At 33.6% G+C, this 27,563-nt stretch overlaps 1 protein-coding gene across 2 annotated transcripts in view; it reads left to right on the top strand.

The window, feature by feature from the left end:
• The window catches only part of LOC134530888 (tyrosine-protein kinase hopscotch), a 121,389-nt gene that overhangs the window by 42,996 nt on the left and 50,830 nt on the right, over positions 1 to 27,563 (top strand). For both annotated transcript variants that reach the window (XM_063366167.1, XM_063366165.1), the window contains 6 exons: positions 134 to 346; positions 3,287 to 3,408; positions 3,773 to 3,926; positions 13,932 to 14,079; positions 22,866 to 22,970; positions 24,233 to 24,369. In XM_063366167.1, the coding sequence (XP_063222237.1) occupies positions 134 to 346; positions 3,287 to 3,408; positions 3,773 to 3,926; positions 13,932 to 14,079; positions 22,866 to 22,970; positions 24,233 to 24,369 (879 nt within the window). The remainder of the gene's footprint in view (positions 1 to 133; positions 347 to 3,286; positions 3,409 to 3,772; positions 3,927 to 13,931; positions 14,080 to 22,865; positions 22,971 to 24,232; positions 24,370 to 27,563) is intronic.

The raw sequence follows: 27,563 nt of genomic DNA, 5'->3' as shown, positions 1-27,563 counted from the left end.
TTAAAATAAACACAATAACACCAACTTCTTACATTTTAAAAATGAAATTTGACTAAAAGGTAGGACCATAAAATCTTACGTCTTAAGTATTACCGAAGCTGCAAGGATGCATGGCGCATGGCGCGATGCGCAGGAGTTCCTGGAGCTGGCGGGGCGGTGGGCCTTCCTGCAGTCCAACTCGATCGTGAAGCTGTTCGGGGTGACGCTGGCCAGCCCCTTCGCCATGGTGATGGAGTACCTGCAGCTGGGGCCGCTGGACCGCTACCTGGCCGAGCACAAGCCGGACCTGAAGCCCGTGGACCTGGTGGAGGCGGCCGGCTACCTGGCGACCGCGCTCTGGCACCTCGTGAGTTGCCTGCCCGTGCCACTCGCCCAGTGTTTCTCCACAAGGAGACGTCTCAGTGTCCTCAAATGTGTGTGCGTGAGTCCACGCACGATGGAAGTGAAACTTCTTGCTTGTTACATTATTAGATGTAGGAAACACAATTCTATTTGGCTGAGGGTGCGGATCAAAAGATATATATGAGAGTATGCGAGCGCTAGATTATGCTATTGCGCAAATAAGCAAGTGTGAAAGTATGCTAGTATGCAAGTGTAAAGTATGCAAGTGTGCAAGTATGCTGCTTCAATTATACCTCTCCCCTACCTTCTCTACCAATTCTCCCAACACGTACCTAACTATTCCCCTCCTCTCGCTGTTCCCCACCACGTACTTTACTATTCTCCTCGTGCATTCGGAATCTTCGTAACGCTCAAAAATTGTAGCCCCCTCAGCAAAGAAGTTTCACTTCAAAAAATCTGAAATAAATCTAAGTATATATTTATGGTAGGTATCACGTTATTATACATTTTATTAAAACTAGTGATGGGTCGATTCCGATTCCAGAATCGGTCGGTTCCACCGATTTCAGTATAACGTGGGATTCAGAATACAATGGTTTTGGAATCGACCATGACCGATTCCTGCATTGTTTTAAAGTTTGCAAAATACATCTCCTACGCAATGTAAGAAAATATTAAAATGCATGCAAATATAATTTTTAAACTACATAATACAATTTTTTTTTACGTTACTGATTTACGAATTACGGTGATTAACGTATTTATTTACTTGCACCGCCATTTTCCTTACAGTACAAATGCAGTATCTACTTTCCCGCTTTAAGCGAAAGCATTTTTCGGAAATTACGTTGCAGCAGCACTGCATTTAATAGTAAACCTTCAAAAATAATTAGACAAAACCATAAATGTTAACAGAAAATTATGTAAATGTAAACGGCAAATAAAATAATGTAAACGTTAACTATTTGATCATGGCAGCTACATTTGCCATTGTAAACAACCTAATTTTTTTTTTGTTTGTGCTACCTGCCATGGTAAACCATACGGCCATGAACCAAATCTTTGGTGACGTGAACGTGAAAATTATAATGTTTCACATCTCTGCACTTAAAAATTTAAAGAATTAAAATGAAATAATTTTTGAATGAGATTTTACCCTAATTCACAGTGGAATACAGTGGTGGCCATATTAAAATAAGTTTAAAAGCAACATAACCAAATTGCTGAAAATCGGCGTTCTTGTGCGTGTTCAGCGATGCTCGTTTTATGTTAGATATATTTTGGAAAGGCAGTTGGCTAATCTGAATTTCCAAACATTGCTGCTGAAACGTTCGTAATTTTTTTTTTTTACCAAACATAAACAATCTTTTGAAAGTAGTTGTGTTAGTTTAACAGAATTGTTTCCGATAAATTTCTGAAATGAATTAAATGTTAACACGCGATTATTTGAAGAGTTTAAATATTTTGTGTAAGAAAATCTCATCATAAAATGTGGAAATTTTGAGATGCTAAAACAAGCACAGAATTTTCTTACTCAAGAACTGAAAATTTATTTTCTCTTTACGGTTGTGAAGAACTGCAAGACTGGATGGATTTATTCTTTTCACGAAGTGAGATAATTAAGTTCTAGGTAATATATTAAAACGTAAGCATCTCTGACATTTTATTTTAGTGTGGTGCATATTTGTTTCTTGTCATTTCCATCATAATGAGATAATACAATTTTATTTTTACATTTCCCTCTTTTTATTTTCTTTTTGCCCTGGTCCCTTGAAATATGTATAAACGAGGTTATATTGTCATTTTATTTGGATCATTATTTAGTTGTGCTTGAAAATAAAATTCTTAACCTAACCGTACAAACCTCTTTTTTTACAATTAATTAATGTAAGGTATCTAAAGTTGGTTAAGTTATAACATTATTTACAATTTATGTCATATGACATTTTTGATTATTGGCAGTGTTTGAACACGTTTTTCGTTTAACTATATGCAAGGTTAAAAGGCCAAATTGTGCTAGAAATTCAAGGTAGCGTAACTTGATGGTAATGAATATACTTTTTAACATTATATAAACTGTATATAATGTTAATTTCTGCACAGAAAATGAAACACAACGCAATTACATTTTTAAAATCATAAACAACCTTTTTTTTCTTCTGTATATTACTCTGTTGAACATTGTCAGATAAAAATTAAGGAATCGGAATCGGATTCGAAGAATCGACTCTTTAATTTAAGAATCGAAAATGGAATCGGTATAATTTAGGAATCGGCCCAACACTAATTAAAACAGAGAATGTAAACGACTACAGGCACCATGCATGGCAGCGTGTAATGTAACATGCTATAAAGAGGACGAAAGTGTGAAAACACAACTACATTGTGTTATAGTTTTCATATGTTGGATATTTCCCCTCTTAATAATAACCATGTTACGCAAAATATGTTCAGTAATCAGTTGCAGAAATGTGAAGATTATTTGGCCGTCAGAATTCCATTAATTTCCTAACAACCACTGCCCTTTAGGTATGTAGCACTTTTTATCACAAAAAAAAAAGTTAAACGTCATCAGCATCATTGGCCATTGCACACTTAGATGCTTGCAGCCCAGGTTTGTAAACAAAAAATAGTAATGTGAAAAAGAGTTTTAGTAAAAGTAGTTCTGAAGATATTTTTATGATTGGTTTACTTTGGTTACATGAATAAATTACACATGAATAAAATTACAAAAATATTGTGGGATTAATCTTGTTATTTGGTAATTACAGTGAAAAAATTTGCTCTCGAATAAGAATCAATAAAGTACCAGTATTATCGCTCTCTAGTTAAAGTATGGAAAAATAAAAATAAATTAAAGGGGAAGAATGATGATTTGTGGAATAAGTTGTAAGTATTTGGTGTAAGGGATAGGGGGAAAATGCTAGCTGATTGGGTGCCGTAGGAGGACCGTGGCATAGTGCACGGCAACATCCGGTGCCACAAACTCCTCGTAGCCAACCACAGTGAGAACACCTTCCTGGTGCGGCTGGCTGACCCGGGCTTTCACACCTATACCACCAGCGAGTAAGTCCCCTCTTCAGAAAACCATCTTACCTGTGACAAATAAGAAGTGTTTAATTTTACATGTTGATGTTGGTTATGGTGTTTACTTTCCATAAGATGTAGTACTACTTTTTCCCAACATTGAATTTTATAATTATGTATCATGTTGTAGCGTATTATACCTTCTTACAACTTTTTTCTTTTGTTGTGTTCAGTATGGTTTACTGTTTAAGATGACCACCATATACGTAGACCAAAATTTTATAAATCATAAGTATACATGTGCATCACTATCATGCTCATACAGTTATTTTATAACTTATAGACTTAAAAAAGTCTTTAATTTGTGTATAGTATGTCTAGCATTGTTTTTTAATTATTGCAGCATCCACTGGATCCCAGTGGAGTGCTACCACAACTTCGCAGTGGCCCGCGCGTCTACGGCAGCGGACGTCTGGTCGTTTGGAACCACGCTGTGGGAGATATTCACCTTTGGCAGCGTGCCCATCGACATTGGCAGTGTGGAGGCCGTCAAGAAGGTTAGTTGCTTGGCTCTCTTTTAGGCACGTGCCAAACTTTGGGTAGTGTGGTGACTTTACTTGGACATTACTGGCTACTTAGTACTGTTCCCTGTGGAATTCGTGTTATCTGTGAATACCAGGTGTCAACTTGCTCATTCCGGAGGACAAATATTTCAATTCCTATCCAGCCATCCTCATAGTTGCCAACTTGTACTTTTTTTTTCTTTGTCATATTTTGCCTTAATTTGTACTGTTTGTAGTGTTTTAATAATTTTGTGTTAATAATTTTGTGTGTGTGTGGTGTGTGTGGTTGTGTGTGTGTGTGGTTGTGTGTGTGTGTGCGTGTACGTGCGTGTGTGCGTGTATGTATATATAGTACACATTTCAATATTTTCAGATATTTTTCCCCCTTTTTTTTTTGTAAATTATATTGTTAAAACACACAGTATTCAACAATTGTCAAGGTAAACTAACTGTTTCAGGTTTATGAGCTTATAAAACAAGTTCTGATAATAGAATAGCAATTGTATATACGTACTGGTTTTATAATGCCTTGTGTGTATTTGTTTATTAAAGATATTGAAACATCATAAAATACTTACTGTATGGTAAAATTTAAATGGTTGAATAGTCTGCTAATGCATTTAAGTTTACAGTGATAAGTGTCCTTATGCAAAATATGGCATTAGTTTAGCCAGAGTGTCACATTAGTCCGAGATGAGAACAAATATGTAATCACTGTAAAACATTTTTCTTTACAACAGTCATGCCATAGGGCATAGACCAACATATTCTTAACAAGTATATTCTTACAATTATTTTCCCAGCATATGCCCATAATATCCAGCCATTGTTAACGCTCTACACCCGTTTGTACATTTGTTTCCTTTTGAAATGATTGCAAGTGCTGATACAGAAGCATAGTCATCATGTTTTGTTTGATATTTTTTTTCAACTAGTGATGTGTCTGTTCTACTTTTTTACCGTTCTCGGTTCTCAGTTCTCAGATTTAGTCACACCAAAGAAACAGGCTGCCCTAATCAATGGTGTGTTTGTTTAACATAACTTATCAGCGCCCCATTTTACCATAATCCGAACACAAGCAAGTCACCTAGTTACTAGGTAGCATAGTAACTTCTCGTACCACTACATGCTGGATGGAGCAGTACTGTACCAACATTCTGTGGTGCAGCACTATGTAGTAATACTTACTAACAACTTTTTTTTGCTAGGTTAGTATTATTTTAGGCACACTAATAAAAGATTGCTTGAAAAAAAAATTAAATATTTGTTCACATGAGATTAAGTAAATTAGAAGAAATAAATAATAATAAAAACTAATACTACAGTAGCCCCATACCAAAGCAATTGCAAGTTATGTATGTATTATAATGAGTGAGGGATGGAACGTTAAGAGAGTTAACTGTTAAAAAAATAGTGTTTTAGATATTTTGGTTAAATTATAAATAAAGACCCAAACATTTCTTGAAAAATTTCTTGAGTAGCATGTCTTCAAATTTTTGGGTGACAAACACCAAAGTTCTTAGGTAAAATTGTATAAATTTTTGAGTAAAAACAAATTTCTTTAGTTAAGAAGACATACATAAGAAACCCAGTACTTAACATGTTTATTTATATAAATATAACATAATAAATTGTATAAAAAAATTAATCCCACTTATATTCTACTTACAACAAAATATTTGTAGAGTTACTAATTTTTATACTTAATTTAATTATAGTGAGCAATATTTATACACATGAAATAGTGAAAGGACCCTTGCCTTACAAAACTCAACCCCTCAGAATACTGGAATTATTAATGTCATTGGGTTGTTTGGCTTGAAAATCTGTGGCTGGGAATAATGTAGTTGACTGGGTGAAAGTGCCGAGTCTAGAGTGACCAGTCGTGACAGAAGGGCTTATGAATGTAAAAACATCCTATAGTTGAAGGGGGTGGGAGAGATAAAAGGTCATCCAGCATTGGAGGAATGAGAGAGACAGCTTTGTGGCCTTGAAGGCTTCTAGAGTAAGGGCGAGTGGACAGAACAAAGGAATTTTTTGTTTTGAGTGTTGAAACAGAGCACTGGCAGCAAAGGCCTCCTTTCTGCTTGAAGGCAGCTTCTTGCCCTATATAATAGCAAGGAGTGCAGGAAGTAGCTGTTGAGAAAACTCGCACAGCATATTATTTGCAATGCAATAAAATTGTTAGTGACTTAGGTGAACTATTCATGCATCAATTATCTATTTATTGCATGTGCCCAACATTTTTCAGTTTTAATTGTACAAGTTTTCATAGGGATTAAAAATTCTCTATTACAAATTCTTTCAGGACATTCTGTATGTGATTAGGGATGTAAATGGGTCTAAGAGAAAATGTTTTATACTTTTAAGTCCATTTTAAAAATGTAGTGTATAAATTTTTTTTTAATTAAATAATTTTTGATGTGACGTCTAATAAATCGATGAACGCCGGCTGCACGCACAAAAAAGTGTACCACTACGGATGTCCCACTACGGATGTGTCCTGTTTGCTCATTGTACGCATGCGTGGCATATCTCTTCATGCTCATTGTACGCATGCGTGGCATCTCTCTTCCACTCGATTGGAACAACCATCGATTTGACTTTTCAATCATATTTTCGTCATTTGAATTATTAATAATATGTAATTTAACGATCGTCCACCGATTTTCAGCACAATCGGTACGGATATTTAAAATTAATGTTGAATATTCAAATACGTTTTGAACCAACAATGGTGTTTTACAGTTACACATAATAATTCAAATTACACCCGGGATCTTTTGCACAATGTTTTAAAAAATATTGTAACACATTATAAATATGTTTGGTGTATTTGGGATGCGTATTTGTTATCAAATTGTGTTATAAAAACGAAATAATATTATTTCCCTACCCTGAAAAAAGTTTATAAATATGTATATATTATAAGAAAACACTAAGTTTTCATGCATGGCCTCGTGGCCTTGCGGTCAGCGTCGCAATCTTCCAATTCAAAGGATGTTGGTTCGAATCCTAGCAGGTGCAAAGTTTTTTTTTTGTACTTGTAAAAATAAATATGGCGCACGCAACATTTCAATAGTAATAAATATATTTGAATTAATGATTGCAAATAAAAGTAAATTTATTAATTAAATTGTAATTTCATTTCACTCCTTTACTCCTTTGTATCCGGGTCATTCTCTGGAAAAGGTAGAAAATCAAGAAGAAAATTTTTTTTCTAGAAAATTATAAACTGAAGCAAATAAATTCTTTCATATTTTTTATTGAAGTAACTAAACTCTGCTAAGCAACTGGTCAAGTTTTTCAACAGTTATTTACTACAATATTAAATGTTATTCTTTATGCTATGTCCACGGAGTGGACATGTATGTCCACGGAGGGGAGATAATACTTTCAAGTCACAGATTAAAGTATGTAATTATGTATTAGGGATACAAGTGCCACATTACCTAATGATTAGAATGTGAATTTGTATATTTAAAGTCAGGAAAGTACATAAACTTTGTTAAGTAAAAAATAATTTTGGCAAATTGGCGTAATGAGATCATTGATTTACTCTCATTTTCAACACAAAAAAAATTACTTATTTTAACAAAAACAGAAGTTGGCTCCCTGTTGCTATTGCATAATTAAATCTAACATCACTTAGCCTAAATTGTACTGCTTTGGAATGTCATGAAAGATGTACTGCAAATGACTGTTAAGAACAGGCTGATCCAGAATATGTACAATGTCTTCAGAACTAATAATAAATTCTTGTTCCTCACTGAATATAAACTTTGTGGATGTTTGTGTACATTTAGTCATGAAACGAACTTTAAACTCTTTCTCAGAAATGCATTCTGTAACATTTGCAATGTAATATCTTTGCCTTCTCCTACCAGAAACTTTTACAATCAAATAATCATTAGGCCTATGTTTTGGTCTAATTTCACATTTTTTTTCATTATTAGATTCTGAGTCTGACGCTGAATCAGATGAACTGTAGATCTGAGAGTATCTGAGTCTTCTATCATGGTTTTCACCACAGCATAAACCTGAACGCAACTCTAAATCAGATTCGGAGGTGTCTTGAGAATCTGTAGGATAACATACTGGTTCTTCTGTGGTAGATGGATTGGAATCTGTTTAATATTGTTAATGAAAACAATTTGCAATTGGAAGTAAAGTGATTTGGACAGCTCTTAACAACTAAATTCTTGAGAGCTTATGACTTATGAGGGTAAATGAAATTATTCTGAAGCACTTTTAGAATGCAATGGTGGGGAAATAGGAAATTCTCAAGAAAACCAATTGATCAACAACATAGTCCAACTATAAGGGCAAAAATATTAGAAATGAAGATAACACATTAAAACTTATGACTTAAAAAAGTAGCATGTAGCATATAAAAGAATACAATACATTTCCGAGAGTGGAATCAGTCCCATTCCATGATGACATGGGCCAGCTTCACAGCTATTGCATGAGAGTCGTCTAACATGCAGACCTTGAGATCCCTTTTTGAATACAACTTCATGTATCTTCATTGTGCCTTTGAACACTTGAATATTATTTGGTATGTGCTTGTCAATACTGGTTATGACTGATTCCTGAATTTGTTTCACTGATATACCCTTGCAATGGTCTTGTAGAAAAGGAACTGTGTCACAGTCTGGAATATCAATTTGATGTGCTACCAAGCCATCAGCTGTTCTTTTTAGAGCTGCCCCAACTCCATCTAGAGCACCCTTTCCATGAGCACTTTCGCTGAAATGCCAGTGAATTTCTTCCACATTCAATTCTCTTGATAAAAAGCCACCCATTAGCTGAAACATTTTCCAGTTTTTGTACTGGGTACAGGGTCCATCACTAAGGAAGTGAGCATTTTCCAACTGAGGTATACGTGACTTTATATCCTTAATAATAGGCAGTAAATGGGCAACTATTGCTGCAGGATCATGTCTGTTGCATGAGCTGACTGTTCCATAACAGAGAGGTGATGGTGCAACATCCGTATGACAGTACAGAACACATGTATGGATAGTCATTTGGGGTTTTGATCCCCCAAAATGTGCTGCTTGGATTTCTTTTGAATATTTGCAGGTATAGTTTTCAGAAAAGTCAACATGTACCAACACTTCATTCTGTAAAATATTTTTCTTGAGTTTTGAAATTTCCTCATATTGGTGGCTTATGTTTGACACATGTGCCATGAAAGGTACAATTTATCTTGAGAAAATGCATATGAGCTGCGTTTTATAACATTCTTCTACAACTTTCACAGTTTTAGAACACAATTTAATTTAATTTTTAAACTGTACAGGGACTTTCTTTGTGGTCCACTTCTGGAAAAACACGGGACTATCGTCAGAATCTTCTTTAGTCTGTATACATTTTGATTTACAATCATTGCACTGTTGTTCTAGGCATGCTTCATTTCTTAGGTCACATTACAGTGTTCTAAGAACTTCAAATGGTGTTTTTTCATCAACAAGGTTCAAAGAATTCAGCTTTCTTACTAAGAGAACCATATTTTCGTGTGTTTTGCATAAACATGTTTCTCTTTCAGATACCTTTGGAAACACAACCCAAAAAGGTCTAAGTCTGCAAAATGTCTGATAGCTCAAATTCTGATACTCGGGACTTTCTTCTTTGAAGATCTTGTGCAGGTTCTGAAGTGTGTCATTTAAGAAACGCTTTTGCTTCTTCATGTTGTTTCTGGTAATAGTTTCCTTCTTTCCTGAGCACAAGCGACTCGTTTTATCTGTCTCTAAAAATGTAGTTACGTCAGATCTTACCTTCTCCAAGATAAATCTTCCTTTCAAAACTTTCTTATGGGCTTGACCACTCTGAAACATTTTTTTTGAAGTAAGTGCACTCAAATAGTTCAAGTACCTATATTTTCGAACTATTTTTCCACTTTAAACTGTTACCATGACTCTTTTAACTTTGGATGACTTAAGTTTCTGAAAGTTGTGTTGTATTTGTTTGCTAATAACTTCTCCAAACAGCAGTTTTTTTGTATGCTACATTTTCATTGTTTTTGTCTCGACTTTTTAGGAGTTTTCGAGACCTCTTTCTTGGGCTATCGTCTTCTATTTGCTGCTTTTTTTTAACCTACTTAGTCTTTTTTTGTACTTTTCTAACCTTGTCTTGGTTTTTTGTTTTCTTTTGTTGTAGCTTTTATCTATTTCTTCTAATCATTTTCCTTCCTCTTTCAGTTCCACACTTAAGTTTTTCCCTTTTATCACGATTGCTATTAATCTGTGTGGTAGGATTATTTGTTGATGTGCATTCTTCTGTTTTTTGCTCCATATTTTGCTGCTGTTTTTTCTGTTTTCGATATCATTTTGCTTTATCCTTCCAAATTTTTCTTGCTGCTCTTTTTTCACGGTCACTCATTGTTTCAATAGTCTTTATTTTTCCAGATGCTGTTCTCTGGTGATAACGTTCTCTTTCTTTTCTTTTAGACTCTTCATACAAAACAGACTTTTCAAGTAACTTCTGTCTCAATCGTTTCATGCTAAGTTTTTTCTGCTCTCTTCTTTTCTGAATCTGCGCATCTGACTGGTACTTTTTCTTCTTTTTTGTGGGTGCCATCTTGAAAACAATTAAATATCTCAGCAGTTAGGTTGACTGCACATCAAGCTAATATTTTTATATATGTATTCTTTGCAGAACATAAATTCTCCTCCGTGGACAATAAGTATCCCCTCCATGGACCAACATAGGTAGTCCACGGAGGGGATGTCCACGGAGGGGATGTCCACGGAGGGGATAAAAGTAAGGTTTTTTATTTTTTATAATTTTAATTTTGAGGTTAGGAAATTCTAAAACTCAGTTGCTTAACCTACACCAATATACATTTAAACACTGAGTTTAACACAAATACACAAGAGTTCCCTACCTTGTTTATGATGACCACGGAGGATACGAATAGAACTTTGCGAAGCACAAATTTATATCTCAGTTATAAATATCAGAGCACCACATATAAATAAGAACATCAACACAAAAAGCTCATTAAAAATGGCTTCCTTTCTCTCCAATTCCATGGAGAAATAACAGTTGCTGTACTTTTTAATTAATTTTTAGTGCATTATTATTTGGCCATAGAGGTAGATTCTTTAGATTATGGACAATGTTTAAAATATTGTTATTCAATTACATTTGCCCATTGAAAATTAAATCGCATAGCCATGAGTTTGTGATGCTTCTAGCAATTACTTTTTGTAACAAGAGTAAAAATTAAAAAAGAGTTTAAAGAGTAACACTGGCCAGTGTCTTATAAAATGTGATTGGGGACGTCCACGGAGGAGACTGTATAGCTATTGCAGGCTAAATATTTAAGTAGTATTATAAAATGTAACCAAAAATTTTACATCAATATGTTTATCTAAAAACTTAATCATACTTACAATTAAAAATAAATATTGTTTTATGCAAATTGTTTGGTATTCCAGAGAGTGACACCAAATTGAACCTTTTCCAGAGAATAACCCATCCATACAAAATAGTGATAATTCAATAAAAATGATTCAAATTAAAAAAAATTTCTTCCTCAAAGAATATAATATTTTTAATGCCTAAATGGTTTGGTTGCAAAAACCTATTACGGCTCAGTCTCAGGCCGAATATGATATTTCCTTTTCTTTTGGATCAATCATTTCATCAATGTTTTGTTATGACGTCACGTTAAACTATCGTCCGTAAACCGACTTTACAGACAACCAATTTTTTTAATCTTACACGAATAAACCGTTCACAAACGTTTATTGGTACAAAATCAAATGATAATTGTAAACTGAACTTGATGAAGAATTTAATAATAATACATAGGTACCTTTTAATTACTATCTCTGTGCTGACAAAAGTTGACCAAATCTTCCTTAATTACATTGTTCACACACATGATTTTTTTTTAAATACTCAAATACTTTCAATACAATTGTGCGCTCTCTCCTTCGTAGCCTACCAATGTTAGTTTGTTTTGCTACACATGTATGTAATTCACTTAAAGACAGAAAATAAAATCACATATGTGAATAAAGAACTAATCAAAAGTGTACTGTAACGAGTCACCCGTCACAACGCATCACTTGGTCATGAGACATGGCATTAACAGGCAGAGTGGAAGGAAATACCTGACTAAGGAAGCCTTTATCTTTGAACTTGTTTGCAGGACAGAACCTCACTTCTCCAAACTCACGTTCGTTTTTCATCATAAGACAACAGTTTGGGAGCAAGTCTCTATAACAGCACGCTCTCGTGATAAAGACACGTTTTCAGAGCTATGGACATGAAATCTATAGGAGCAATTGAGATGGTGTTGCTTTTAAAAACAAATTCCATTCATTGTGAACATCTTTCATGCTTTTGGGCCCCATCTGACTTTAATAGCAAAAAACTTTCCTAATGATCAACTTTTTGATGTGTCGGTTTCTGGGAAAATGCATTTTATGATGATAAAAAAATTATATAACTGAAACATGGAGCATTTTTGTCTTGAGTTTTATTCAGTGGTACCCTAAATATGATATGAATTTATTAACAAAATAAAAATCTTAATTGAATACAACCCTAGGTTAATTTTTTTTTACATGATCCATTTTAGAATACTTAAAAACAGTTTCCAGTGAGGAAGTTATATTTTTAATTTTTTGGGTCCTTTAAAATTCCATATCCTATGCGTATTTTGATGCTATAAAATATGCAAAATTGCTTTTTCCAAAAAATACAATTTTAGATTTGTATGATATGCAGGAACAGCGCACAAAGAAACAAGGACAGTCCTAACAGCCGTTGGCATTTGTTAGAAAGAGGGAGAAAGTGTCCATTTACTTCCACACTGCAGTGTAAGAGTGGGATGCCATATAGTGTTACGAATGATGTGGGGAGGAAAAAACTCGGTTAGTAAAGTATAGCCCCAATTAATTAAATTCAGTTTTATTTAGTACTAATGTTTACAATATCAGTCACATTACTGCACTCAAGATCTCTGTTCACAATTAATCTCTGTTATTCCAGTCCAGAACAATTTGTCTTACACTGATCGTTCACCCACACTGCGCCGCCACATGTCTGTCGCACCCGACTCGCTATTGCAGAGGCTCTCAAGACACTCTCTCGCCGGTCGCCCTCGCTGGTATTGCTACCAAAGAGACTCTTCCCCAGTGGTCAAGCCTTCATTCGCCGACATTCGCTCTAATGTGACCGTACTGATGTCACTGGTTTATCCGATAGGTCCAGACTCACTCGCCCTCTCACTGAACGCACGGGTATCGCCAGAGGGAGAGAGACCCTCACTCTACTCTACTCTTCCGCTCACTCGGAGTCGAGGCCCTTTTATACCTGAGGAGGTCAGGCGTGGAAGCATCCAGAAGCTGTGTGTTAACGTCACAAGCATCCCTGGTCAGGCATGAAAACACCCAGAAGCTGCTTTTGAAACCACAAGTGTCCCTGACCCGATGGCACTGGCCTCGCCCATCCCCCAAGGCAACGACACCAGAACTCTCCAGACATCTCGGCGGCGGTGTGTTGTTAACTACCAGGCCATAGCCAGGCCCTTTGCAGGGAGTGTAGGAAGCAGGGGAAGGCTGTGATTCACAGGCCGCCAGAGGCCAGGTGACACACAGCTCTCTCTCGGTGGGGGTGCCAGCCAGCGGTCAGCGAAACAATAGTATTATACCAGCTTGAACTACAGGTTTCTTTTAATACAACTAATAATGATAACTTAACAATCCCATGCAAGTTTATCATGTCTTTGAGAATTGTAATAATTTCTAATTTTGGAGGTTGGCATTCATACTTCCTCTTTTCATTGTATCATGGTTTCCCAAATCACGCCATTAAAATTATTTGATGGTTTGTAGCTATAGGCCATGGCCTATTCACTGCTCAATACAACTATAATTATCTTGGATTTGAATTATAGCATCAGTATTTCTGTCGCAAATACTGTTACTTGAAAGTCGCCAAGCTGTGGTCACGGCGAGCGCTGTGTGTCACGCACAGTTCTACCTGAGCAACAAGAAGCTGGGGCAGCCGTCCGACTGCCCGCCCAACATGTATCGGCTGATGCTGGAGTGCTGGGACCTGGACGTGTACCGTCGCAAGAAGCCCCAGGCCATCATGCGGGATGTGAACCAGATCCTCTACCAAGGTAATTGCCCGACTCCATCGCACTGCATTGCCGTTACCAAAAGCACTGATTATGAGCTGTCGGTTTTTGTTAGTAAAATTTATAATACATTTATGTATATGTATGAAATATGTTTTAAATGGTGTATTTGAATAACTTTTAAAAATTTTTCAAAGAAAACTTGAATTTGGTTTTTGATTTAGTATTATGTCTTTGTGACCACTTCTAGACATTGCTAAGAATTATGTGCTCTTGGATACCTTGTGCACTAGTTTCGCCATATCATCAGTGATATGGTGAATAAATGATGACCTTGTTGTGAAATTTGATAATGAGTTTTAAAATTTGAAACTGGTGTTTGGCATGGGTCTGTGTATAATGAATTAACCTATAAAATCTATTGTAATGTTGACTTTAAAAATATAGTGGAATATCTGTCGAAAAATTTCTTACAAAAGTGCAGAAATATTTTAGTAATGAAAATGAAAACAATCTCTTTAAAAAGAACAATATTTCTAGTATATGGCAAAAGTTATTTTCAATCATGCATTTCTTATAAAAAAAGTTACATTTATACCATTTATTTCAAATCCCTAATGATATAAACATAGAATACCTAAAAGCATTTGTTATCAGATGATTGAACTACAATATCATTTGACTAAATGATAGTGCATTAAAAAAAACTCCCTTTTGGGAGAGATTCTCATATTGAATCATTCTCGTAGAAATGAAATTCCACTATATGTTAAATTAGATATGAATAACACTCGTGTGTTCTGTGAATCAAGATAGTAGTAGTAGTAGTAGTAGTAGTGGTAGTGGTAGATAATATTATTATTTATTTTAATAATGAAGTTGTGTTTGGTGCTCAAGTTTTTTATAGTTAAGTCTTCTGTAAATAGACCATTGTATATTTAAAAGTTATAGGTTTACATTGGTTCAACAATTGTTAGCTATCTGATTTGTTTTCATGACAACTAAATTTTTGTAGTATCATTCGTGCAGCTAGAAAGATGCCAGAATATGGGTTTAGGTGTGGGTTTATTTACCCTAGTTGCATTGCTTGTGTTAGTTCCATTCGCTATGGACGTTTATTCCATTCCGTAATATTTGAAAGCTGATGCTATTGTCTGCTAATTAAGAGAAATACCTCGTCAGCAGAACAAAAAATGATATTTGAGTATCCAATATATAGTGTATAGGAAACAATACGTAATTATTTTTCAACTAAATTTACACATCGCAGCTTATAGTCTGTAGCTTGGGGTGGTTATGGTACCTCTTATAAAGTCTCGTTCTTTGCTCTGTCAGAGTTTGCATTTCTTTCGTCCACACCACTGGCTATCTGTCACTCATATCTTATCCATGGCCTACATTGTGTAGCCAGCCTTTGTTTTGTACTGTGTTTTTATGAATTTTTCTAAGCACACTCTTTCAATTTTGTTTGCATGTTCATTAACATCACATTTGTGCGTTCTCTTTTGACAGTTTTGCTTTCCCAAATATTTTTTCCCAATTATTCCTTACACACCATTTTCAGACACAAATTATTTTATTACTCTTGTCTTTTCATGTCGTCGAACACCCATGTTTCAGCTGAGTAGCTCGTATAGTAAGCCCATTTTTATTGTTCACTTTAGCTGCATAAATTCTTTTACAGTGTACCGATAATGCTTTTATTATTTATTTATTTATTTATTTAGTTATTTATTTTGTACATTTGTCAAATGCTCGCCAAAGCCGTAGGCTTTAATGGTGGGCACAACAAATACAGATAATGACAATAAAGGACAAAATGACATGGTAAAAATTACATAATAAGAAAAGACAAAAATACAAAAAGACAAAAGAAAAATAATAATAAACAACAAAAATGGTCGCTGCCAGTACATGGACGGCCCCTCCCATCTGCATCAAAAGCGGGCAAGCACTACTTGAGCAGAAACCACATCAGGTAGGCTTCCCTCATTTCACAAATTCTCTTTATTATTCTGCCTTAGTAAATTAGTGAATATATTGTTTTACACAAACACGTGTATAGGTAAGTGCTTACATGTAGGATATCATTTTCCAAACCTATTCCTTATATATGCTCAGTTTCATTTAACTTGTGAATTATAGTTTTGTGTTTGGTATGACTGCTTTTCATGTTTCGTCAAGTTGTCAGGTTTAATTCTTTACCCTGGTAGCCATTTGTGATAGTGCACAGTAGTCTCCTTTGCCATCTTAATGTTTATTGTCGAAAACTAAAAAAATCTTTGTTTGGGTGAACTATTTATTTTTGAGTGGCGGTTCCAGAAAGTATTTTTTTCTGCCCCAGGTTTGATGATTCTTTTCTTTAGTGCCCCCCTGTTTTTGTTAAGGTCTATGTTTATAGCGTGTTCTGAGCGCGCTGTCAGACTGTAGTTACTGGCGCTGCTGCCAGATGGCAGCTTTGTGTGGGCTGTCCATAGCTTACAACCAACATGGCCACCTACAGGTAAAACTTTCAACGTGTGTGTCGTGCCTTCATGTTGTCACTTTGTGCGTTAAGTGTGGCATCCATACGTGTGAGCTAATGGGAATAAGTGACGATTGTTTCATCTACGTGTGGTATTTCAACATTGAAGAAATTATCCAGTCACTTCAAGCTACAGGCTGTTTGACTTTGCATTACATCTAAGTGACACAATTAATTTTTTAGATTTTCTGTGTTTTTTTTGTCTATGGTTCCCTATTTTATTGCAAAGGGTGTTTTTTCACCAGGTTGCTCAAAAATCAGATGTAAAGTTTTCATGGTTTGTACAATGTGTCTTTCACGATTAAGTTGTGACATGTAGCCTTCATATTGTATTGCTAACTTTTGCCCACTAGTTTCACCCTGATTTTCAGATGTATAGCATTTATATTAATAATAAAACCATTGATATTTCAGACGGTTAAGCAGCTGGATAATGTACGGTAAATAATAAATGAAGAGAAATGAAAAAACTGATACTGAATACGCAGAGCAGTTATTATGCAGCTGTGTTCTCTTTATTATATCTGTGTATATTGTAAACACACATGACACAATCATTGTTTTCAAACAGTCAAGGTTGAAGAATCATGAACATTGCAGATGAAATTTGTTACATACAAAATGGTAATTTTGGTATTTGTTAAATTTGGGATAGTTATTCTTGAAGTACACAACCAGAATACTGAATAGGTATGTTAGGTATAATTGGATAGCATTGTACTAATCAATTTTTTTTTCGCATCGCAACACTTTCACTAGTGAGCACAGTCTAAAATATGAGACAGAGCATAGTGCAAACTAATTTTATACCTTTATTTACAATATGGATAATACCTAATCAGGTAATGTTAACTACAACGTTGACAGTGAACACTTATTCAGTCATTACAGCCAAGTGGTTACAGACATGTATCAAAAGTCAAAGAAGGAAATGTTGAAAGCTTTACGATGCTTTCATTTGATGATTAAGTCAGAAAACTACATTTGTATCTACAGTAATCAAACACGTCAGTAGATAATATATGTAGAATCATATCAGTAGCTAATAAATGTTAGAATCATATCAGAACAGTTTTTTTTTTAATTTGTGTAATATTGAAAAAAAAAACATAGAATTTGTGTTAACAATAATTTTTGATATGTAATAAAAAAATTAATAGTATTAAAGCCAAAGAAAATAACACCTATTTGTGTTGAAAATAATAACTATTTTTGAGAAACAAAACTACTTTTTCAGGTTTCTAAATGCCTCTAAAAATAAATGTTTTAAAATTGTGTTTTTGGTTGTAAAAAAGTTGCTGTATGATCCTGACAACAACAAATTCCCCATAAATTTTGAGAAAAATAATAATTTGAAATTGGGAAAATTGTTAAGTAAAATGCTTCAAAATGTTGTTTGTTCATAGCTCTCTAATTCTAATCAGAAAAAAGTGAGCAACACATAAAGAACTGAAAACACTACCTATTTCAAATAATTTCTGTGCAACGAACCTAGCCCAAAAGAAAGTGGAAATTATTTATAAAAAAAAACTAGAAAATTGAAGGGAAAAAAAGAACTGGTATGCAGGTGTGTCATTTGTGACTAAACTTTCTTATATTTCTCGCTTGTTACTTAACAAAACAGCATACTGTAAAAAGCCAGGAGTTTAATTAATTATTAAAATTCTACTTGTTCAGAGCAAACCTTGTTTGTAGCTGAATCAAACCCCCTGAAGCACTCGTATTTGCGAACTCATATAAAAACACATAGTTGATTCGTGAAGGAATCATACGGCCACAAACCACCCACTGCGAACCGCTCTCTCAGAGGAATTCATTGTACAAATGAACTCTTTAAATGAACAAATTGTCTATCATTCTGTGGTGTTGTATCCTCATTTTTGTAAATAAATAATTTAAAAAAATCAGAAATTTGGAAAACTTTCTAGTAAATATACATAAAACACAAACAATAATAAAACTCAAACACATAAACATACATACAGTGAAACCTCGTCCATAGAAATCCTGTTAATAAAAAATTCTCATTAATACAAAGTATTTTTACAGTCCCTAGAAATTACATTGGTGTTACAGTGGTAAATAATTAGTTTAATATAAAAGTATGATTATTTTGTAATAAAAAGTGGTTATTGTTCAAATCGTAGACAATTACATCTAGTAAAGGATAAATACAAATAACCCCGAATAATGTAAGGAAACAATTTGAAGTTTCATCTAAAATAACATGTACTAATGCCATTACTTAGGTTTGTTTCAGGTTGGGGGGAAAAGTTTGGAAATTTTATTCTTTCAAATATGATGGTAGTATGCCTTTTTGTAGGTAATAATATTTACATTTGCTTTATTGTTCTGTCATAAATCCATTAAGTAGGAAATTTTTTTTTGATCCTCGGGTGTAGTCATATTAAAATTATATATTACAATTCCTTTTTTTAAAAAAAAATTGGACAGTATAAAATTGTGTTCTGTTTTAACTTTATTTGGATTTTATTTAAAAATAATATCAAAATGTGATAAAATTTTTCAATGGTTTGGTTAATACAAACCTCGTTATTACAAAGTGACAAAATTATGGTCCATTCAGGGTTAGACTTTATGTACATCCACTTACAATGAACACTTGCGAATTCTTGGAAATTTTGCTTAGGTAAAAATAAGTTGTAGTTTGCATACAACAGGTAAAAAGAAAAACTAAAAAGATCTCGATTGAATAAGAGTCGTAACGAATTTCATAATAGTATATACGTAAAACAACTGTAGTAAACCATATGATTTTTTTATTTCCACAGAAAAATTTATTTTTAACAGAGCTCAGTTTACTTTTTCATTTCTTAAAAACCATGTACTAATACAAATTTTGAAATGTGCCTAGTTATAACAACAAAAGCTATGAAACCATTTTTTATTTTTTATTTTTTTCCTGTCTTTATAATATCTTAACAGTTTTAAGTATTTATAATTGTAATGCAGAGATAGGATTTTTATTACTGAAAATAAGAAACTTTATTATTGTCACTAATGTTCCATTTTACTGTGCAAATAATTGAAATGAATCCAATTTTTACTTGTATCAAAGTTTTATTTTAGTTTAGTTTACCATTAAAAAATTGGGAAATTTTTTAAATCCAATTACGCAATCCCAGAAGTTTTATGCATATGACATCTTTGGAGGAGCTTGGTTGCTGAATTGTTTGCTGTTAGGAAACTTTTGAAACATAGTCAAATGAATTATTACCTATAACGATATGTGTTTTAACCAAATTATTCCCATAATCAGAGAAAGTAGTTTCGTAGTCTAACATCTAAATTTCCTCATGCGTGGCATATGAATTAAAGTCATTAAACTGATACCAATGTTTATTTTCTTTGTGTGACAAAAGGATGCTTAACAAGCTGAAAGTTGATTCTGTACAGCTTTCAAAAGTTTGTAGTTAACAGTGAACTACCTGTTTGAGAAAATACAGTGTGGCTTTATAAAAGTTTGACAAATTTATAATTTTGGATTAATTTTCTGATAATAAAATTATATATGATTTTGAGCATTTCAGCTTGATTTAGGGATAAAATTATTGCAGTGTGTGAATCTGTTCTTCTATGGCTTCAGGAAGGTCTAAACAGGGTCACTAGGTCTGATTAAATTTAAAAAAAAGAAAAAAAAAAGATGGACACAATCAAGAATAGTTTAGGAGTTATATTATTATGTTTGAAGTTTTGGTGCTAAGATTGTGTTTGAAGTTTTGGCATTAAGGGCAATATGAAACGTGCACAAGCAACCAGTCTCGTGTATACCCAAGGCATTGTAAATTTATTTGCAATTGAGACTTTGTGACAATTGTTTACCATTCAAAACATGCCTTGGGTGGTTTTGCAGATGTTCAGAGTGTAAGGTTTTAAGCTACAGCTATGCAAAAATGCTAATTTTCCTCATGTTAAAGTGCTTCAATAAAGTTTTACCAAATGCCAAATGTTTGAAACATGACATCCAGCACAGTCTTTTTCTGTAAAAAACAGATTGTGAACTTGCTTAGTACATACTTTCCTATAATTTTTTTTTAAAAAACAGCAACATCCATCACAATTTTGTCCATAGTGAGCGAACCATTTAAGAGTGTTTTACTGGCCTTGTTTGAACAAGAGGCTTTAGCGAAGTAATTTGGGTCTCTGATCATTAAGTACAATTACTAATGAATTGACTTGAAATGCACTAATAAATTTTGCAGAAGTTCATATAAGCATCAAGAACAGGAGAGCAGACCTCTACCACCGAGGGAAGTTGACATCACTTCATTGCTTCACAGGAAGATTCAGCTAAGATGCAACCTCTTTTTTTCCTTATGGATAGACTTTTTAAAAAAAAGTTTTCATAGGATTTTATACCAGAGGTATAAAACACAAGTATGCTACAGCAGACTAAACAAAACTGTACTAAACAGTATTAGTATAAAATTTTTCGACACCTTGCAAGAATTATAAGCTGCTATTACTGCATTAGCAATTATTTACATAAAATAATTAAAATATTACGTATTCTTGCATTGCATTAATTATCACTGTGTAGACCAGAGAAAATGAGAGATAAGTCTGTTGCTGAGAACAGTGACATTTAAACTTCACCTTGGAGTTTTAATATTACAATCTTTACATTCATTGGGCTATAATATTGTAAAATGTAAAGATTCTCATAGAAGGTGGCAATATTAAACTATAAAGGCACATTCATTTCTTAATTTATTGAGGCTTAATGTACCTAAAAAATAATTCTCATCATAATTCATTTCATGTACCTGTTTAGTGTAACTTAAAGTATTTTAAGTAGTACCTACCTAATCAAAATGCAGAATTAAGAATTTGCTGTCTTCTAGCTTGAATTTTAGTTGGTGTATGCAGGTTATATGGATAAGTGAGTCAGATGTTTACTATTTATGGAAATAATTTGCCTATATCTTTGCACCATTCTGATTTAAGTAAATGTAAACTTTGCAATACTTATTAAAACATAGAGGCAAGATTAAAAGGTGAATAGTGAAAAAACCGAAATAACCGCAAAATTATGGCAATACACCGCCAAACACCTAAATGAAAGTTAATAACAATGCATAACATAGAAATGTAGTGAAATTCACCTCCATTACTTCATTATAGCTATTAAAATATACAATTCATTTCATAATTTAAATGTTTTGTACAAAGTAAAAAACAAGAAAATGTACATGTGTAATAATTTTGGGTTTTTAATTATTGTTTATTTAATTATTGATTTTTTTATTATTGTTTTAGTTGCTGGTATTTTTTTTAACTTTCATCAGTATATATAGTAGTATTATTGTTTAATGTACACATTAAAGTGTCTTACCACAAATTTTTGAAGCAGTTGATCAATGTAATTGTGTTTGACATGTTTTTGTTCTTATTATTTATTACACGTGTTTTAATTTTTAATGACGATAAAGACAAAATCCACTATTTTTAATGATGAAGTTTGCTTTTTTATAACACCATATAATTCTATTAAAACTAAATAGTTTGTAAGCTAATATATCTTTTAACATAGTTTGGTACGCATTATTATACATTCTTTAAATGATTCATGGAATGGGGAATTTTGATTTAATGCAGTTTTTTTGGACATACGCCATTGCAGTTTATCCAAAAATAATAAAAAAATATACAAAGATAAAAAAATTTACAGAAAACATACTTTTTTGTTAATTTTTTTGATTTTCAGAATTTTTCCATGACAAACAGTGCAAAACTGCAATGGCATATTTCCAAAAAAAAAAACTGCATTAAATCACGTATTAGTATGAATAAGCTTATTTGTTATCTGTTATTTTTAACAGATACTTAATGGATATTTAAGGGGGGAAAAATGTGAAAAACTGATTTCCAAGAAAACTGTTGAGATGAAAAAAGTTTATATTTTTGTTTTTAATTGTTGACAAGTCAACACAGTGAACAAAGCCCACGGTTCTCTTGGAAATCAATATTTCACATTTTTCTCTCAACTTCCTGAATGGTGCTCAGAAACCTCCATTCATTTCTATTGTCAGATGGGGTAAGACACAGGTAAGTTTTTCTTACATTTACAATTAATGAACTATATGAGGACACTTTTTTTTATTATAAATGTACGTAGTGTGTAGTGATAAGTTAACAAAACAGGTAAGTTCGTACGACAGTTGCATGGAGACATTTAAGAAGGAAACTGTCAAAACTTTATGTTTTTTTTCCTGTAGTTGTGTGTGATTGTCTTTTGAGTTCACTGCATTGCTGTACGCCTGTGCATTGTTCTTGCCTGCAGTGTTTAACTCCAGGCGCACCCACACGTACGCTACGGCTCTGCCAAAGCTCTTCAACCGCACCAGCGATAGCAGTTCCAAGTTGAGCCTCTTCTCTGGAGTCACTGGTAAGTGCAGCGAATGCTTGTTTTTTCCTTTTTTTCCCCCCCATTTTAAATGCTGGTAAATTAAGTGCCCACACATAGCATCAACTTTTTCCAAAATTTAACATCTATGATTTTATAAATCGGCATATATTATTGTGAACCTAGCTTTTATATGCAATATTTTTAAAATTCTAAATTGAAAATAATTTTTCATAACTAAATATACATAAAAGTCAAATACAAATATTTAAAAATAACACTCACTTTTAGTTTTGTACAAAAAAAAAAGCAAAAATCCTGGTAAGCATTGGATTGTTAAATGCAGAGTTAAGTCAGTCACGGAAAGTCTACAAAACATGTTTGTCTGAAACAATATATTTTGTTACACAATTTCCTAAAATGCAATAAACTTGTTACAGATTTATGGCATTTTATGCAAGAGAATTTATAAACAAAGTTATTGACTAATTAACTAAAAAAAAGGGCTAAAAAAATTAAAGCTTTTATTTTAAAAATGGGCAAAAATAAAATTTAAATTGGAAATTAGCAAAATTATGCTGTTAAACACGTAAAGTGCAAATTAGTGAAAAGATCACATATTATATCAAGTATCTTTTCTACTCCAAGTTGCATAATAAAATATCTTTTTTTCTTCTTCTTTTTCTTTTGTAAATATGAGCCTTGCTGACTTCACAGACATAACCTACTATATTTGCCTGCATGTTAAATAACTTTGAATAGTTAAAGAATTCCCACTATCTTGTTTTTGAATTGTTCCATACTAAAATCATTATCTTATTGTTTTTTTAGTTGAAGTAATGATTTTCATGATGTGAACATACCACTTTTTGAGTTTTTAAAACTCTACAAATCTGTGAAGCAATTTCCCTTGAAACAATATCAAAAGTTTTAAGCCCTTTAGCTAAATGGGGTATGTAAATGTTTTAACTTTTAAGTATTTAAGTAAGTTAAAACATAGTTTTATATTTAAATCATGCATTTGACAGCTGTCTAAGTATCAAATGGGGAGAGGGGGAAATCATAATTATTAACAATAGACAATAAGTATTTTTAAAATTATTCTTTAGCTTTTTTATTTTAAAAAAAATTAATTTAAATTATCATAACAAATCAACACATCGGTTAACTTGCCTTTTTGTTTTTGTGTGTTCTATTATTTTGTTACCAAGAATTGTGTACATATTTAGGTTACTAACTTTGACACTTTGAAGATAGATAAATACATATGTACTATTTTAAAAATTCCCTGGGTGTGTCCTTAGAGGAAACGTACATCGGAGACTCCAAGTCGGATCTGATATCGCTCGGTTGCAACGAAGACTCTGACATTGCCAACATCAACGGCCTATCCTCGCCCGCAAACAGCACGGAGGGGGCTTGGCTTCTGGGCAACTTTCAGGTAGCTCACTCAGTCCCCTTCCGTGATTGGCTGTGGCATTTTGAGCTGAACGGTTGTAAATATTGTGTAAGCCATTGACACGCAATAAGTTCTGGTGTGACAAGTATTGCTGAATGTGCATGTTGCCTGTCTTACATGGTTACTTTGTAACACATGGTTTGGTGCATCCAGGGGTGTTGGCAAGGGGAGGGATAGGGGGAATATAATAAACTGCCCACATCCCGCCACCCGAAGCTATGAAAACATTTTGCAAGATTTGGGTGAAGGCGGTATGTTATTTTGTGTGATACAATGTGGGCTGTTACAACATCGGTAACTACAAACTACACAGGAAGTGGCACGTGCTGAGAATAATAATGTAACTGTCAGAACACTTTCTCAGTGTATTTTTCAAACACACAAATAATTTTTTTAAATTTTTTAATATCCTTCCCTGAAGAAAATCCTTGTATCCACCTCTGGGGGTTTAATGTAAGTTTTTCGTTTATTCTATAATAAGATTTCTATGTGGATTCCGACTTACTGCTTGTTTGCTGATCAGAACAAATAAATTTTACAGACAAGTGTTAAAAATGCTATTCCAAGTGCTGTATCGGGGCGAGAGTCCACTCCCTCAGTAATGTTCGGGTCTAACGATTCCCCACCCCTTCTCTTGTGCCTCCTCCTCCTGGGCAATCCAGATAAACAACATGGCGACATTAAACAGCCGTTACCTCTTCATAATTTATCACTAAATCGTAGCTATTTATTTAAACACGTTGTTTGCGAAACTGTGAGATACTGTACAAACCTGGAACAACATATATTATAAATAATACCTTGTCACGAATGAAAGAAACATCTTATCTTTGTTTAGCATGAAACAAAGGAAATTTAGAGTGAAGTTTCCCGCTGTATGCTGATAAATTATTCGACGTTTCCACACGTGTACATTTGGGTTAGAGGAAAATGGTATTCGTTGAACGAGAAATCTTGCGCAGTTCACACAGTGAACATCTTGTAAGATTAAATGTTACACAATCACTTTATTATGTTTTGATGTCTGAATGTATTAAAGTACGATAGTGTTTTGACGGTTACTAGGAAAAATTGTGTATTCAACATTGAAACACTTAAGGGAATTAGCTTTTTAAAGTAAAAAAAAATTACCAATTAACCAAAAATAAATATAAACTTATTCTCTAGTCTTTTCTACATTTTATATAAATGTATATTATAGTAATGGTAAGTACACTAGAGTCCCGTTATAGCGAGGTGTCAGGGTTCCGGGTTTGATCCTCACTATAACCGTGTCCTCGCTATAACCGAATTGGATAAATTTTGGCCCCCAAAAATTAAAATTAACCGAAAATAGCATAAAAATTGTTTTTAAACCTGTATAATTGGAAAATAACAGGTTATATTAACGAAATCTTAATTTCTATGAGCAGATGTGTGAATTCTCTTTAAAACGATACCCCATAAGTACGGATGCGATCACCGATTGCGTCAAAATAACCAGAATACCCTACCACGCCACGTAAGTATAGCATCTCAGCCCGCGGCCGACGCAGCATTGTCCTGCTATCTATTGTCGACGCGGGCAGTCTGCTGGCGGCCATGTTGTTTCGGGATGTTGCTGGTGGTGCTAGTGTAGCGCGACAATTTAATTCCTTACAAAAAAGCAGGAGTGCCGCTGCGGCAACGCACGTATGCCCTAACGAAATAGTCGCTGGAAAAATATACTTTTTTCATTTAAAGAAACCGGTCAACTTTTTTAGAAAATAAATTTTCAATTAAACTCAAACGATCACCACCCCTTTCCCGGACAGATACCGCAACAACTGACCGAAACAAAAGTTACAAGAAAACTGCCCTAGCGATTCGAAAATAAATACAGTAATGCCTACTAGAGGTGTAAAATTAACGAAAAAATGTGTACCCTTATGTATTCGTTACTATAAAAATTAGTACTCGTTACTATCGTTAACATTACTCGTTACTTCTGATACCGCATAACATGCTATGTTATGTTGCAGCAACGAATCCAGTCGTATTGCGTACGCGTACAGTATGCAGTCGTGTAAATAATAATAAATAGAATATAAACAATTAACAGTATTTGATAATTAATAGTTTTTGTTAACCAAGAAACAATTAAATCTCATTAGAGCGGCTTTTTAATATTATCTCTTTTAAGATAACAATAAAAAAACGTGAAAATACGCGATTATAAAAACAAAAACATATTTCTAATTTGTAAAAAATATTTTCTTTCGTTGTTTCTGTTCCAATCTCAAACTTTGTCTACACGCGGCAGACGGCACAGATAACTAATGGAAGTTTGATAAAAGAAAGAAAGGATGGGATTCTATTTTTAAAGCCACGCACTTAAATGGCAACTGCAAGGCTGAAGAATGTGACAGGCGTCAACCGCAAGATGTCTAGTGGCGAGCGAGAGGGGTGGAGATAAAGCAGACAAATAACAAAAGCACGCTTCAAGCGCTCACGCCGTAAATTCCTCAAAAATACGTCGTTATAGTCGTGTTCTCGCTATTACCGTGCTCGCTATAACGAGATTCTACTGTATATCAACTAATTTAGCTCAGTTGACAGGGTGACTGCATCACATGCTTTAACTGCTGCATGAGATTGTTTTAGGTTTGATTCCCCAAAAAATTGAAATTTTTTTATTCTATAAAATTATTGAGTATTCATTTTCATTCACAAAAATTAAAATGAGAAAAAAATTTGGTAGATTTTTATTATAGTCGACTAAATCCTTACTTCATCAGTGCAATCTCAAGTAATCTCACATAACAGAATAAACTCTTTTAACTTAATTGTTTAGATAATTATAAGTCTTTTGAGCACAGATTAAAACAAGAAAAAATATATTTATTGTCTTGAAAATATTAATTAAAATATTGAATTACAAAAATAATAGCACTAAACAATATATGAGTATCCTGATAAAGATAGATAAGATAGCAAGACTAGGTTAAACCTTAAAATTCTAGGTAACTTTAATTGTTTGAATATTAATGAAACCTTCTTAATTTAAAAAAAAATGTTTACGGAAACTCTTTACTTCAGTGCAGGGACTTGATGGCTACGACTCAGTGAGTGTGGATGTGTCCACATAAAACAATATTGTAATATTAATATTGTAATTTTTCTTTAAGTTGTGCGTGACATGCTGTGGAAGCTAGTTA

The sequence above is a fragment of the Bacillus rossius genome, chromosome 3 (assembly GCF_032445375.1).
Source record: "Bacillus rossius redtenbacheri isolate Brsri chromosome 3, Brsri_v3, whole genome shotgun sequence".
Taxonomy (NCBI): Eukaryota; Metazoa; Arthropoda; class Insecta; order Phasmatodea; family Bacillidae; genus Bacillus; species Bacillus rossius.
Note: the sequence above shows the minus strand (reverse complement) of the source record. Positions and strands in the feature narration are given on the sequence as shown.